General features: G+C 35.1%; 1 protein-coding gene across 2 annotated transcripts; it reads left to right on the forward strand.

Annotated features, from left to right (window-relative positions):
- Window positions 1-10,588: 10,588 nt before the first annotated feature.
- LOC149238995 (butanoate--CoA ligase AAE1-like) lies at window positions 10,589-14,773 on the forward strand. Of its 2 annotated transcripts, none has more exons than XM_089373283.1 (3): window positions 10,589-10,910; window positions 11,027-11,286; window positions 13,112-14,773. In XM_089373283.1, coding segments are annotated over exons 1-3 (1,737 nt in total). In that variant the 5' UTR covers window positions 10,589-10,909; the 3' UTR covers window positions 14,588-14,773. The 2 variants fall into 2 exon arrangements, with proteins under 2 accessions (XP_089229409.1, XP_089229408.1); XM_089373282.1 differs by having other exon boundaries at window positions 11,052-11,286.
- Window positions 14,774-16,099: the final 1,326 nt, after the last annotated feature.

Here is a 16,099-nt window from a genome sequence, read left to right on the forward strand (position 1 = left end):
TTGTCTATCATCACTAGCTCATCATCTAATATGTCAGACCCTAGAACATCTTCTGCTTCAACCTCCTTGGACTCTACCTGTTTATTAATGGAAATATCATGTAATGTAGTTTTCTTCTTTTTATACCAGAGCTTCAGGAATTTCTTCTGTACATTAATATTGATAGTACCCATTGATTCCATCCAAGGGTATCTCAAAACAACATCCATGTTATCCATATTTGAAGCATAAAAATCACCACGCGACACATATTTATCCATAGAAATCTTCAAATCGTTGTACACTTGAACATCCTCATCATCCACTTGTGTGTTTTCAATGTGTTTTGCTGGAATTTGCAATTTTTTTGCCAAGTTGACATTTATGAGATTTTGCTTGCAACTCGGATTTATAGACACAATGACTTTCTCCTTCTGAATCAATCCATGAACCTGTAATAAGGATATACCAGTAGGAAATAGACCCACATGTTTCTCCTTATCTTGTTCTCTGGCATGAGACCATCTGTCTAAAAGTAATTTTTCAAATTCTTCATCGGGCATGTTGAAACACTTCTTTTGGTTAAGTAATCCCCACCATGTGGCTGCCTCATCTTCAAAATTAGCCAGTGCCACCCATTTCCAATTGTGTCTAAATAACCTCTTGTATTCCTTTATGTATTCTTCAATAGTAGAACCATTATCTTTTCCTGTAAAACATAGAACCACCATGAAGAGGGTTCTGAAAAAATTCACTTACTTGGAGAAAATTTGAAATTGTCACAGTTTAGTCAATATTGCTCAGAATCCCTATTATGACCTGTGTTCAGAAATGGAACAATCATTCTGCATCTGCCCATGTGATAGAAATCTTGATCCAGGCACTGGAATTTCAGATCTGCACTGCAACTCTCCCGCCGTCACCAAAATTTCTGCAAAAAAGAGCTGATTTTAAATCAGCGATATCTCCCTCATCCGGACTCCGATTCGACTGATTTTTTTTTTGAAATTGGGTATTTTTTCACAAAGAATCCATATCTGCAATTATATTTTCAGATCTTGCACTAGGACATCCAGATCTGTGCCGCAAACTCGCTGCCCTGAAAATTTGTCTGCAACCCCACTGATTTTTAAATCAGCGATATCTCCTTCATCCGGACTCTGATTCGACCGATTTTTTGTTTGTGAAATCGGTTATTTTTTCACATAGAATCCAGATCTGCAATTAGATTTTGCAGATCTTGCACCAAAATGTACAGATTTGATCTGCAAACTCGCCGCCCCCGAAATCCTGCAAAAAAAAAAAATAAATTCTCCACTTTTGCCCAAGAAAGTGCTCTGATACCACTTGTTATAGATCTAACCCAGAAATATTATAAATCTAATATGAAAATATAGCTCTGATACCACTTGTTATAGATCTAACCCGGAATATTATAGATCTGATATGAAAATATAAAACGATTCAAATAAACCCAGAAATAATATGAAATGATTCTTTATTGATCAAACCCTTAAGGTAGGGTAACACCATATATTCACTCGTTAAGGAAGGAGAAAACTCCACAAGCCATATGTCTGTTCATACAATAATCCTTCACATAATTCTTTGACACGGAGTCTCTAGCCTCTATATAAGCCTCATACATACAATACCATGGGTCATTACCATGGTTCCCTCATACCATCAAACTAATACCATGGGCCCATTACATTATTACTAACTACTTATGGTCCCTTACATGATATGGGTTAACCACCTTATTTATTACTATGGCCCATCCCATTGTTACATTATTACCTTGGGTACCTCCCTTGGTACCCCATATTACCCCCCCTAGGTATATAACAGTGCATGTAGTATTGCCAACATTTCCTTCTCATAAATAGCTTTGTGTAAATACTTTCCTTTGATTGGACGACTTTCGAAAGCAATGGGTCTTTCTTCTTGCAATAAAACAACACCAATTCCATTTCTCGAGGCATCACATTCCACAATAAAGGTTTTTGTGAAGTCTGGTGTAGTTAAGACCGGTGCTTGACACATTACCTCTTTAAGATGTTCAAAGGCCTTCGTTGCTTCTGGAGTCCATGAAAATGTGTCTTTCTTCAATAATGTTGTTAGAAGTGTTGCTATTCTCCCATAATTCTTAACAAACTTGTGATAATACCTTGTCAACCCGAGAAATCATCGCATATGCTTTATGGATGTGGGGATTTTCCACTCCTTAATGGCTTTAATTTTGCTAGGGTCTTCCTTAACACCTTCATGAGATACAATATGACCCAAATATTCCACCTCTTGTACTCCAAAGAAGCATTTGGAGCTTTTTTCATATAATTGTTTCTCCTCCAGTAGTTTGAGCACCCTGTCAACATGTCGAACATGATCCTTCCAAGACTTGTTGTAGATTAGTATATCATCAAAAAATACTAACACAAATTTTCTAAGGAATTCATCAAACCTTGAAATATAGAAGGTGCATTGGTAAGGCCAAAAAGCATAACCAAAAATTCATAATGACCCTCATGAGTTCTAAAAGTTGTTTTCGAAATGTCTTTAGTCTTCATTTTGATTTGATGATATCCTGAATGAAGATCCAACTTGGTGAAGTAAATTGATCCATGCAATTCATCCAATAATTCATCAATGACAGGAATGGAAAATTTATCTTTAATAGTGAACTTGTTGAGCTCCCTATAATCCGGACACATGCGCCATGATCCATCCTTCTTGTGCACCAATACTACTGGAGAAGAAAAAGAACTTTGACTAGGTTGAATTATACCAGCCTCTAGCATTTCTGCAACCATACGTTCAATTTCACTCTTTTGGGTATAGGGATATCTGTAAGGTCTGATGTTTGGAGGAACACTTCTTGGAATCAAATGAATAGCGTGATCATGATCATGAATAGGTGGGAGGTCTTTGGGAGTCTTAAATACCTTGGAATGACTGTCCAAGACTTTTTGGACATATGGAGAAATAGATGATTTCGATGTGGGAACCTCTAGCGAACTTAATTGTGTAATTACACCTCGTTGTTATTTCTTTAGAAGCTTTGTCATTCTGTTAGAGCTGATTAACTTTTCTGGTTTCCCTGTGATACCCCTTAATTCAACTTCCTTTCCTTCCGAAACAAATTTCATGAAAATTTCTTGGAAATTAAAAGCTATTGTACCCAAGGATTGTAGCCATTGGAATTCTAGTACAACACTAGCACCACCCATTGGAATGGAAATCATTGGGCTATTCAATACATATTCTCCCATGGATAGCTTGATATTATGACACTTTCCAGAGCAATTTATGGTTCCTCCACTTGCAACCATCACTTTACACTCTAGTGCTGGATATGGGAAGCAATTCAATTCCTTGGCTATCTTACAATGAATAAAATTATGGGTATTGCTCGAATCAATCAATACTATTACCTTTTTCTTCTTGATATGTCCTTCTATCTTAATAGTTTGAGGAGTGGTAATTCCAACCAATGCAAGATATGGTCAGATTCATTTCTTCTTTCTCTGGGGTTGTTTCCTGGTGTATATCCTCTTCTTTTGATGCTTCTTGTTCCTTTTCTTCCTCCTCTTCATAATCTATGTAAAATAATTTCTTCTCAGCGCACTTATGACATTTAGTGCATTTGCTATCATAACTGTAACAAAGCCCTTTTTCTCTTTTTTCTTCCAATTGTTGTGGTGTCAACCTTGTAGGTTGTGGAAGGCTAGGGGCAACAACAATTCCATCTTTATAGTTGTGAGTGGTAGGCATCCTTGTTGCCATAATTTTGCTTTCCATTTTTCTTGCCAACCTGAATGTCTTCTTCAATGAATCAGGTTCCCAAAGGCGAACCTCATGTTGGATGTTATCCTTTAAAGTCCCTATGAACACATCAATCCTATGCTCCTCTGGAATATCTTTAACCCTTATATTTAATTTTTGGAAGTCCTTAATGTGCTCCATCATTGAACCCTTTTGTTTGAGATTTGTCAATTGGCTAAAAAATGTGTTGCTTTGTGTATCTTCATAATGTGCTATCATTTATTTCGTAAAAATTTCCCAAGTGACAATTTGTTTATGAGAGAGAAGCCATCATCACCATACAAACTGATTTGGTTCCAAATATAAAGTTGCAATGCATACCTTTTGTGTATTTTTCACATTATGGAGATCGAAATATTGCTCCATTTGTAGTATCCATGTTATGGGATCCTTGCCATCAAACTTCCTCATATCTATCTTTGGAACATGGTGGGTCTTCGATCCAATGTTAGAATCTATGAAATCATGATTAACATTTCTTTTGTTCTCATCATGAGTTTCATTTACTACCCTTTCGCCATCAGTAAGAATTTCTTGTAGAAACTTTGTCAAATCTGTCTTCAAATCTTCCATGTTTCTTTTAAGTTTTTCTTCTATACCATCCATCTTAGCTTCCACACCTTTCTTTAAACCATTCATCTTAGCTCCCGCATCTTTATTTAAACCATCCATCTTAGCTTCCACGCCATCCATCTCAGCTTCCACACATTTCTTTAAACCATCTATCTTAGCTTTTGTTACTTTTTGTGAGAGTGAATTTTGTTGCACTTGGTCTCGTAATTTTGATATATCATGTTGCATTTCTTCCTCTTCTTCATGAGTCATGCTAGAGCTTTTTGGTTGCTTACTAGGTGTTTCCATTTTATTTCTTCGAGGCATCAATTAATGATAATAATGCTTCACTATGCCCTTTGAATCCATTCAAAATAATTTTTCAACCAAACTTATGCAAAATTAAAAACAAAACTACACACCTTTTTTTCACTTTGTAGGAGCTCGATATTAAATTTGTTGTATCTCTGTAATTGCGGATCTCCAAGGTCTGCAATTGCTTCCTGCAGTATCCCTATGAGTCCTCTTTCCAACCCCGTAAGTCTGATCAATATTGGATTCTCCAATGAAGAGTTATGCCAAATCTCCCACGATGTTCTGATTATAGAATGATTCAGTAGCATGAACTTGTACGAAGTTCCACGTGTCACTGTTTCAACCTTAGGACCTGCGACCAATACACAGAAAACTAAAGTCCATCCTCTTTCTGTAACTTTTTACGAAATTTCAATTTGATGCTAAGAGAGAAAGTTATGATGATTTTCCCCAGGTCAACTATTTGAGATATAATTCGGGAGCCTGCAAAAACCCTAACTTCCTTGGATCCTATACTTCAAAATCAGCCTCTTCGAGGGGGAAACCTCCTTTAAATTACACAAATGAACAATTCTTGGATGATACAAATAACAAAACCTCCTTTCTATATATAGGAGTCTAAGGAGTCACAATATAATCAAAGCCGACATAACAATAATAATATAAGGGCACAACAATAACAATAGTTGGCTTCTATGGGGCACAATAATAACAATATGGGGACAATAGGGGCACAATAATAACAATAAGGGCTACAATGACAATACTAATGGGGGAATCACTAGTATTATAGGGACCTAACAAGACCAAACTTCAATTTGAAACTAATAGAAGAGCATTATTTAAGTGAAGGTTACACAACCCTTACTTCACTTGAGATGCAATGTTTCCAACTTCAATTTCATAACATCTAGGTAAAGATCCCTCTATGCCATTCCCTAGTCACATGTACTTTTCTTTATGGATGTGACATTTGTGAACCTTACCTTCATTCTACAAATCAAAGATAAATAAAGAGAGTCATTGTTTCAATACTATCTAAAGACATCCATGTAAAGAGATGAGTACCTCAAACCATCATTCATACGAAGTTTGACGCTTCCCCACTCTCTATCTTTGTGGTCATCTAGATTTTTAATGATGATTCATAAACTTAAGAAAATGGGCCCTTCAGATGGGTCATCCTAGGTACCCATATTTTTCACTCAAGTATGCTAGATCCTCCTCATTTCTTTGGCTAATTAGTATTGATATTGATAAGTTGCCTCTAGACAAATTCTTAATGGATGCATTAAACACCTTTGAAAGAGAGATGGAAAGGCGTATACTCTTGCTAAAGGCCCATTATTAACATAATATGTATCTACATATTAGTGATAGGCTTATTGGACCTTGTAGATACACCAAAATCTAATGCTCTTTAATGTGAGACTTCCCTTGAACAAACTAGAGTTTTTGAATTGAGACTTCTGTGATCCATAAATTTATTGAGGAATCTTCGGCGAAAATCACATAGAAAAACTTTTGTCGACGCGTTTTGAACTAGCTAGTGTAGTTCATCGCCAGGATAAGTTGAATGAGCAGATCTCACTTAGCACATTAAATAGATAGGGCAGAGAATCCCATGACTTAACGACTAACAACCAACAACTAGAATTCACTGGATAACGGCTAGTTTGACTCTGATAAAAGGTAAAATAATATTAATATATATAAATTTTTATTTAATTTATTATTATAATTAATTTTAATAAGAATTCTTTTTTGGTTATTGATATTAAAATTAAAATGTAAGGGACAAGAATAAGTAAATTAATATATATATATATCACTGTAAATATATTGATGAATATAAATTAAATTAAATTAAAAATATGTAAAATAAATTAATTTCAAAAATAATAGTTAGTTATAAATACCAAAAATAGAGTAATAGTTAACTATATTTATTAAAATATATATTTTTATAAATATTCGCCAAAGAGTTGCGAATATTTATAAAAATATATATTTTAATAAATATAATTAACTATTACTCTATTTTTGGTATTTATAACTAACTATTATTTTTGAAATTAATTTATTTTACATAATTTTTAATTTAATTCATTTTAATTTATATTCATCAATATATTTACAGTGATATATATATATATATATATATATATATATATATATATATATATATATATATATATATATTCTAGCATTGTCTCTTACATTTTAATTTTAATATCAATAACAAAAAAAAATCTTATTAAAATTAATTATAATAATAAATTAAATAAAAATTTATATATATTAATATTATTTTACCTTTTATCAGAGTCAAACTAGCCGTTATCCAGTCAATTCTAGCTGTTGGTTGTTAGCCGTTAAGTCATGGGATTCTTTGCCCTATCTATTTAATGTGCTAAGTGAGATCTGCTCATTCAACTTGTCCTGACGATGAACCACACTGGCTGGTTTGAAACGCGTCGACAAAAGTTTTTCTATGTGATTTTCGCCGAAGATTCTTCAATAAACTAGATTTTTCTCCCTTCAAAGTTTTTATTGAGATAAGTTCCAATATTCCTTGGGAGTATCGTACTTGTTGAACCTATTCCCCAAGTTAGGAGGGAAAGGACCAATTTGTCTTCAGATGCCCACCATAGTATGAGATCAAAGGTCAATGCTTCTATCTTGTTAGGGACTCAAACAACACATTCCAAGATTTTATGGTATATGAGGATCAAAGATGCTTAATCCTATGCTTTTAGGAGTTGTTTGACCTATGCAATTGTCTTGCTTGAGATAAATGTTCTATAACAACATATACAAGTTTAGTGCTTCCTACTTTCAACCAAGCCAAAGCATAGAGAGATCACATGGCAATCTTATTGACATAACCAAAAAATACATTAAACAATGAAAATCTCTTTGGTAAATGATCATAATAGAGTTCTTTTCAACCTCAAATGGTAGAAGAAATGTCTTGAAACAAGATGAGCTAATCATTTTAATGCAAGTTCTGATTTTTAAACTTCTTTGTTTCTATATATAAAAAATGTACTTACAATCTATTATTTTATTTTAAATATCATAATTTTATTTAAATTTAAGGAAAATTTAAACACTTCTCTATAACCGAGTCATACCTTTCATAACTTTAAAACAAACTTCTTTCTAACTTTATCATAATGTGCGTCACTATCGAGTATATACAATATGTGTATACAATAATTATAATATACGATAAATATGTAATGAGATAATAATATTTTTTTTTTCAGAGAGAAAATCCATATATGGCCGAAGCCTTCATGATTACAATATGGCCGAAGCCAGTCAGAATACGGCCGAAGCCGGCAGATACGGCAAAGCCGTCACATATCACCGAAGGGGGGACCTCCGCAGGGTTCGAATCGGCTGGGGGAGCGAAAACAATTCCCCAGCAAGCAAGACAATTGCATAGGTCAAATAACTCCTAAAACATAAATAGATCATTCTAAATCATAAAGAAGTGTTTGTTTTATTAAAACAATAGATACACAATTAATTATTTATATATATAAATAAATAATTAATTATTTATATATATAAATAAATGAGGTTATTATATATTTATATATTTATATATATATATATGAGAAATTATTAAAGATTGTAGGTATAGGGAGATTATTTTTGTTTCTAAAGGAAAAATCGAATTAATTTTTAGATGGGATGAGGAGCATTTACAAATAGAAGTTAAGGTTTAAATTTTTTTTCAAGGTTTTTTTTACAAGGATTTCAATATAAAAAAAATTATTGCTATCGAAGATTCAAGTGTCATTGTTAAATTGATGGTTATGAACTTAATCTTAGTAGATAACAAACTAGCCTTGATTGTAGCTCACCAGCGAAGCCATCTTTCTCAATCAAGCGGGTTTGAAACAAATTGGGGTTGTTTTCATTGTTACAACCCCTAAGCATCCATAGTTTATGAATTGTCATGTTGTATCTTTATTAACTAACACATGTTTTGTCATCTCTCATATCAATCTTCAAGAATAGGGAGGGGATATACAAATATGCAACCTCATCTCCTTGCATATGAGGAATTAATCGACATCCTACCTATTGATCCTTCATTACCATTTCTTATTGGCAAGGTGGGATTATGGAGCAAAGCTAGGTTGGATTTTGATGTGACTTCAAGAGTATCATCAATTAGACTCAAACCCACTTAGTAAGATTTTTCTGTGATCTATCGTTGTCTTGTGGGTTATTTGGATGTACATAAAATATAATTTCTAGAGTTCTTTGGTTGTCTGAACACACCTAGATCTTGGTATATGGAATTTGTCTTGGGATTTTTGGTTTGGAATAGACATAGTTTATTATTCCTCTATTATCTTGTAACGACAACATCTTTGTGTGTTTATGTTCCATTAGTAATCACAATTTTCACTCGGTGCATTGCTTTTTATTAGTCTAGGATATGTCATTCTGGTTATGGTTAGGAATGGTTGTGCTGGAATCCCCAATTCAAGTCTTATATATTTATGAAAATGTAGTGTTTTAGTTGAATTATTTCTAGGCTTTAGTATAGAACCTTGTATATGTGTGGAAATTAGCTCTCAATTCAATTCCATTTTGACTTTGCCACCCTTAGTTTTCTTTGTTTTGTGTTTAGACAATATGGATTACATAGACATGTAGAAAACTCTTTGAAGGCATGAAGAGTCTATCCAATGTAATAGATCCTTTATGTTTTCATTGACATCAAAAGTACATCAAAAAGAACATCAATGTGCCACATAGAATGTGGTAGTTATGAATCTCCTGGTCCAACAAGGGCAAGAATTAAAGTATTGAAAGCATAGTGCAACTTTCTTAGGAACTTGGTTACCGATCTTAACAAAGATTCTCAATCCGTGGCTTCAAATCATAGGATGTCAATTAAGTTTGTTTATGTAAATTACTAGAAACAGGAAATAGTGCATTAATAAAAGATGACATGGACATCGATTAACATAATTATTTTCCCAATAATGTTAATCAAGAGGATGTCAATAAACATCATATATTTCGCTATTATTTATGTTTTCAAAGTAATCAAAATAATAAGAATTTTCAATACATAGTTTACTTCTAAAAATAACTAGGATGTAATAATTAAGGGCACTTGCACACTCTTTTTGGTGGTTGATGAGATTTCCCAATTTTACTTGAAACTCTCAGTAATATTCTTTATATATTTTCTATTAACTTAGTATTAGTGTTAATGTTGGATAGCAAAATGATCTACTCACTTCTGGGGTGCTATTATCAAGATTGTATGAGGCTCTATCAAACTTGGACACCTTGTGGGATAATTTTTACCTCTGCATGTAGCTTCTACCTCACCCTCTTCCCTAGGGTGGTACCAACCCCAATTTTGGATGAAAGAACAATCTCCCTACCTATGTGGTGCTATCTCTAGGGTTATGTGAAGCTCGATTGAGCTTGGATGCCTTGTGGCACAATTTTTGTCTCCACAGGTGGCTCCTACCTTCAACCCTCCCCTTGGGCTGAGGTTAGCCTCAATGTTGGATGGAAAACTATCTTCCCACCTACCGGATGCTTACACCATGATTGTGCAAAATTTTCAGAGATAACTTTCACTAGCAACTTCTCCCATGAGATTTTAACTACTAATCTAATAAAAATAAACTCCAAACAAACCAACTAGTCAATATAAGTCTATAATTAATTAAAAATAAATCTAAATACAAGGTACACTTTACTAAATAGAAATTACACCTGTCAGCTTGGATGGATGCTTCTATGATTCATGATTTAATGACTAAGATCTTACTGAAAATACTGAAAATACAAGATTGTCTAAAAGATAAATTATTAACAGAAAACACCACAGTTTGCGCAAACATCTCATAAAATGGAAGGGCATAAAATGCCACAGCTTGGGCAAAATCTTATAAAATGGAAGGGCATAAAACACCACAGCTTGGACAAAATCTTATAAAATGAAGGGCATGGTTTGATCTTGGGGAAAAGCCAGCCCCTCTCCGTCCCGACAATCTTATAAAATGAAGGGCATGGTTTGATCTTGGGGAAAAGCCAGCCCCTTCTCCGTCCCGACAGGCGATCGACAGAAATATGTTATTTTACTGCAAAGCTACGAAAATCCTCCAAGCTGAGGCGATGGAGAAATTGCTCGGGAGCATGAGGAGTATAGTTCTTCGCACTCGCTACTTCTGCACAGTTGTTTCTAAGTGAGTTAAAATCAATTCCCCTTTCGTTTTTGAAATTAATTTTGCTGTTAGCCACGCATAATAGATTTTCAGAGTGCCCTTGTGTTGTAAAGTATTGGTGTTGCCTCATTAACCAGTGGGACGAACGTATTACTATGGTAGTGCAAGGGAAGAGATGAGCCCTGCAAAGAATTCCCAATTTAAAGACCTGAAGCCGTGCGAGGCCAACAGAGATCCATTATCGCCAATAAGTTTCCTGGAGAGAGCAAGCAGCGTGTATAGAGAAGGAACTTCAGTAGTCTATGGATCTACTCGATTTACGTGGGCGGAAACAGCAGAGCGCTGTCGCAGGCTTGCCTCCGTGCTTCGCTCTCTCAATGTCAAAGCAGGGGACGTTGTAAGTTATAGACAAATATGTGGCTCTTTTTTATGCCTTCAAAACGATCTTCTTTGGGAAATTTGTTTGTATAGCTCCATATTTCTTTAATTTATCCGAAAAAGGAAAAGATGAATAAATATCCATTCATATTCTCTGTTTCAAAGTGTTTATAACTAGGCCCTTCAGATGACTAGGGAGGTTTTTCTTATATGATTGCATCGCCTAATACATTATAAAAACATGTAAGCCTAGTTTGGATTCGATTCTTGCTTGGACATGGTTGCCCCTCTTATCGATTTACAGTCGTGTAATTGAACGCAAGTGTGATCAGAGAAAATTTGACAGATCAGATTCCTTAAGTGACAACCCCATCTTTTAGGAAGGAACTCTGATAAAGCCTCCATATTAATTAGAATTCATCCAGCTCTTTCATTGCCTAGGTCCAAATAGAACAAACACATGAAGAAGACAGAGCACTGTGGGGCAGATTCCACACACTATAGACAGACGGGTAAATGGTAACTGGCACTCTTCTAAGCTCAGAGGACCTTACGTTCTCTGCACGCTTCTTTCCACAGTTTAGTCTCTCTTCAGTTTTTTATAGCTACTCCTAAAAGTTTTGCAGATTTTAAAGTTGTCTTTTAAGGTGTAAGTCCTTAGCCTGTCTCATTCAAGTATTTACAACCTCCGTCACTCTAGTATTAGCAACATAGAGCCAATTTTAATTTTGGACTTATTATCAACATAGAGCCCTTCCCCCAACTTATCATCCCCTTTTAAATCTGGACTTATTAATTATTCTAACCTCTCTCACTCTGGTATTATCAACATACAGCCATTCCCCACCTTATCATCGCTGATGTTGGGAAAATATTGGACAAAAAATACAATATGCTTTATGCAATATTTTCGCAACCCCACCCATGTGACACAATATCTCTTACCCAATATTTTATGTTCACAGTTTGATTTGTGGTTGTATATTTGTGATATTGCAAAATATCTTACTGCAAGGCATATCTCAATTTTTGAAATTTTGTTCCACATTATCTACACCCACGTTACACAATATCTTTTACCCAATATTTTATGTGCACAGTTGGACTTGTATTTTTGTGATATTGCAAAAATATCTTACTGCAAGGCATATCCCAATATTTGAAATTTTGTTGCACATTATATACAAATACTACCCTTGGATCATTAGTTTCCTTACGGTTTAGATTGCATTGTGTCTTTAATGAATTGAAGGTCATTGAAGGTTTCTAGTTATCACTAGCTTTTGTATAGCACCATGCCATAGTTATCAACTTATCACTAGCTTTTGTATAGCACCATGCCATAATTCCATCTTCAAACAGCACAACAATTCACAATGAGGATGCTGCTCCCCGTGGGATTCGGCATATTACTCATTCTTCTCGTATGGTAGGTAGGCCTTAGTAAACTAACGCCTACAGGCAAGGATTGCCGCCTTTCAGGTCAGTCTTTTGGCCTTTACAGAATAAGCATTTGCATTCCTAGAGAAAATCTGGACAATTTCAGAGATCACCAGTACCAGTAAGATCTCTGCATATGCCCCTCGACAAGAGCTCGCGCGTGTTCTATAGAGCTCCTCAGTCTCACCAATTAAAACCAATATAACCCATGGCACTTGCCTGTGCCATGACAGCTGTTCACTGAAAAGGATGGGGATTGCTTGGTAAGCAATATGTATCCTTCCATGAACTGTAATGTCTTGTTTAAAATGAATGCTTGGGCGCACTTTTTTATTGGGTTTAACAGTTTTGTTAAATGATGTTAGACTACGTTCCTGAAGTTATATTATTCATTAATGTGACAGGTTGCTGTAGTAGCTCCAAATGTCCCAGCAACCTATGAAATGCATTTCGGAGTTCCAATGGCAGGGGCAGTGCTCAGCACTCTAAATATTAGACATGATGCACATACAATGTCTTTTATTTTGAGGCATTCAGAAGCTAAGGTGGTCTTTGTGGATTACCAATTCTTGGAAGTTACAAAAGCGGCAGTAAGGATTCTTTCACAGGTGAAAAAGGAATTACCATTAATGATTGTGATTCATGAATTGGACAAGTATAGAGTATCTTTGAATGATGATCATGAAGGTGTTCTGGAGTATGAAAAGCTTTTGGCAAGTGGAGATCCTAATTTTGAGACTCGCTGGCCTGAAGATGAATGGGATGCTATTACATTAAACTATACATCAGGCACCACGTCTAGTCCTAAAGGTGTTGTGTACAGCCACAGAGGTGCCTTTATCAATACACTCAGTACCATTTTAATGTGGGAAATGAAGTTTAGGCCTGTTTACCTTTGGACTATACCCATGTTTCACTGTAATGGTTGGGGTTTTCCATGGGGTATGGCAGCACAAGGTGGAACCAACATTTGTCTCAGAAATGTAAAAGCAAAAGATATATTTGACGCAATTGAGGAACACAAAGTCACCCACTTAGGCGCAGCACCAACTGTATTAAGTATCATTGCAAATGCACCACCTCATGAAAGAAGACCACTTCCTCACACTGTCTATGTTATGACAGGTGGTTCTCCACCTCCTTCCCGATTGCTATCCAGAATGGAGGAACTCGGTTTCCACATAACACACATATATGGCCTCACTGAAACCTACGGTCCCATAACCTCATGTGTTTGGAAGCCTGAATGGGGTAAGCTTCCATCAGAGGATCAATTCAAGCTGAAGACCCGGCAAGGGGTTCCTCACTTGGGGGTTTCTAAACAAGATGTCAAGAATCCCAGCACAATGGAAAGTGTTCTTCATGACGGTACTACAATTGGTGAAGTCATGATCAAGGGCAGCATAGTCATGAACGGATACTTCAAAAATGCTGAAGCTACAGCCAAAGCATTTGAAAATGGATGGTTTCACACTGGTGATTTAGGGGTCATTCATTCTGACGGCTACCTTGAGCTCAAGGATAGATCAAAAGACATTATAATCTCAGGGGGCGAGAATATTTGCAGCATCGAAGTTGAAACTGTTATTTATGCTCATCCACATGTACTTGAAGCTGCAGTTGTAGCACGACCTGATGATTACTGGGGTGAAACACCGTGTGCTTTTGTGAAGCTGAAAGAAGATTTTATTGAAGAAGAAGTTACTCCTGAAAGCATGATCAATTTCTGTCGCGATCGTTTACCACATTATATGGCTCCTCGAACTGTGATCTTTGGAGACCTACCAAAGACATCAACAGGAAAAATTCAGAAGTATTTGCTTCGGGAAAGAGCCAAAACTTTAGGCACAATATTTCCCAGAGACTATAAAAAGGAGTGAAAGCGTCCTTATATAACTTACGACATTAATGATCTACCAATTTACAAGCATAAAGGATTCTCATAGATTGCCATTGATGTCATATAGAGTTGCTTCAGTACTTTGGTCGTGCCTTACAGAGGAAATGGGTAATTTTTTCCACACTGACATAATGATCTTACCATATAATATATTCATTTTGATCAATGGGAAGTTATAGCTAAGCATCATTTTGATCTTAGGAACTTACAACTACAGTACAGTATTAGTCGCAGCTTACCCACCGCTGCCTTGCTAAGCATCATTCCTTCCTGTTCGGTAGCTATTTTAAGATTAAGCTTCAGTTGCTTACCTTGAACAAAGAACCTGTTCAGGGGTCATTACCTCGTTAAGATCCAAATCTGGTAATAAACAGAAAAGACAAGAACATTGACAAACTCTAAGAGGAGAGATTAATAGATCTGATCCATCTAGGAATACACAATAGAATTCCATATTTATAGTAATGGGATCACTTAATATAATTGGATGAAAATGACACTTACCTGAGTTTACAATTCACACTTACATTGGAAAATAACATTTCCTGAAGAAAGTACTGGGACAAAATTCCAGATCCAGTAAGCATCACGTGGACTTCCTGTCATTTGGATTTCCTGTCCAGTCAGAATTTGAATAACCTATCAACTCCACATTTAAATCATTAGTATATTTAATACCAGATTTTTACTCTCCTTGAAATATCGAAGGACTTTCTTGGCTATCTTTTAATGATTGTCATGATTGTCATGTGGCTTAGCCATGAATGGACTAAGTATGTTGACTGAATATGCAATTTATGGCTTGGTTGTAGTTAAATAATTCATACTTTACACCAAATGTGGATACAAAGTAACATTGGCTTATTTTGTTTCATCATCACTGCTAAGTTTAATATTATGCTCTAATGGAGTAGACATTGATTTACATCCATCCATATTTAATCTTTTGATTCATTCCTATGTATGTTTACTTTGTGTAATCAAATTTTTACCATCATCTCTCCATTCCTTAATGTATAAACAATAATGCAATTGTCCAAGGTCCTTCTCAAATTCTTATGACAAACATTTTTTTTATCTTTTCAATTAACTTAGTGACATTTTCTATTAAGATAAGATCATCAACATATAAAGAAATCAAAGCAATATACCCATTTTCATCCTCCTTGATATACAAATTTGGATCTCCTTTACTTTACATAAAACCTTGCTGAAAGAAGAATGTATTAATCTTCACATACAAACACTTGGTGTCTGTTTGAGTCCATATAATACTTTTTTTAACTTTTCAAACAAGATGCTCTTGTCTCTGCTTTACAAAACCTTATGGCTGAACAAGATAAACTTCTTTATTTAATTCTCCATTTAGAAACTGTGACTTAACATCTAAATGATGTAGCTTCCAATTGTGTTTAATAGCCAATGCAACCATCATCTTCATGGTGTTCATTTTAGCCACAAGTGCAAAACTGTCTTCATAGCCTATTCCTTT

Source organism: Pinus tabuliformis, chromosome 8 (genome assembly GCF_031772625.1).
Source record: "Pinus tabuliformis cultivar Carrire ecotype Pingquan chromosome 8, CPIR1, whole genome shotgun sequence".
Taxonomy (NCBI): Eukaryota; Viridiplantae; Streptophyta; class Pinopsida; order Pinales; family Pinaceae; genus Pinus; species Pinus tabuliformis.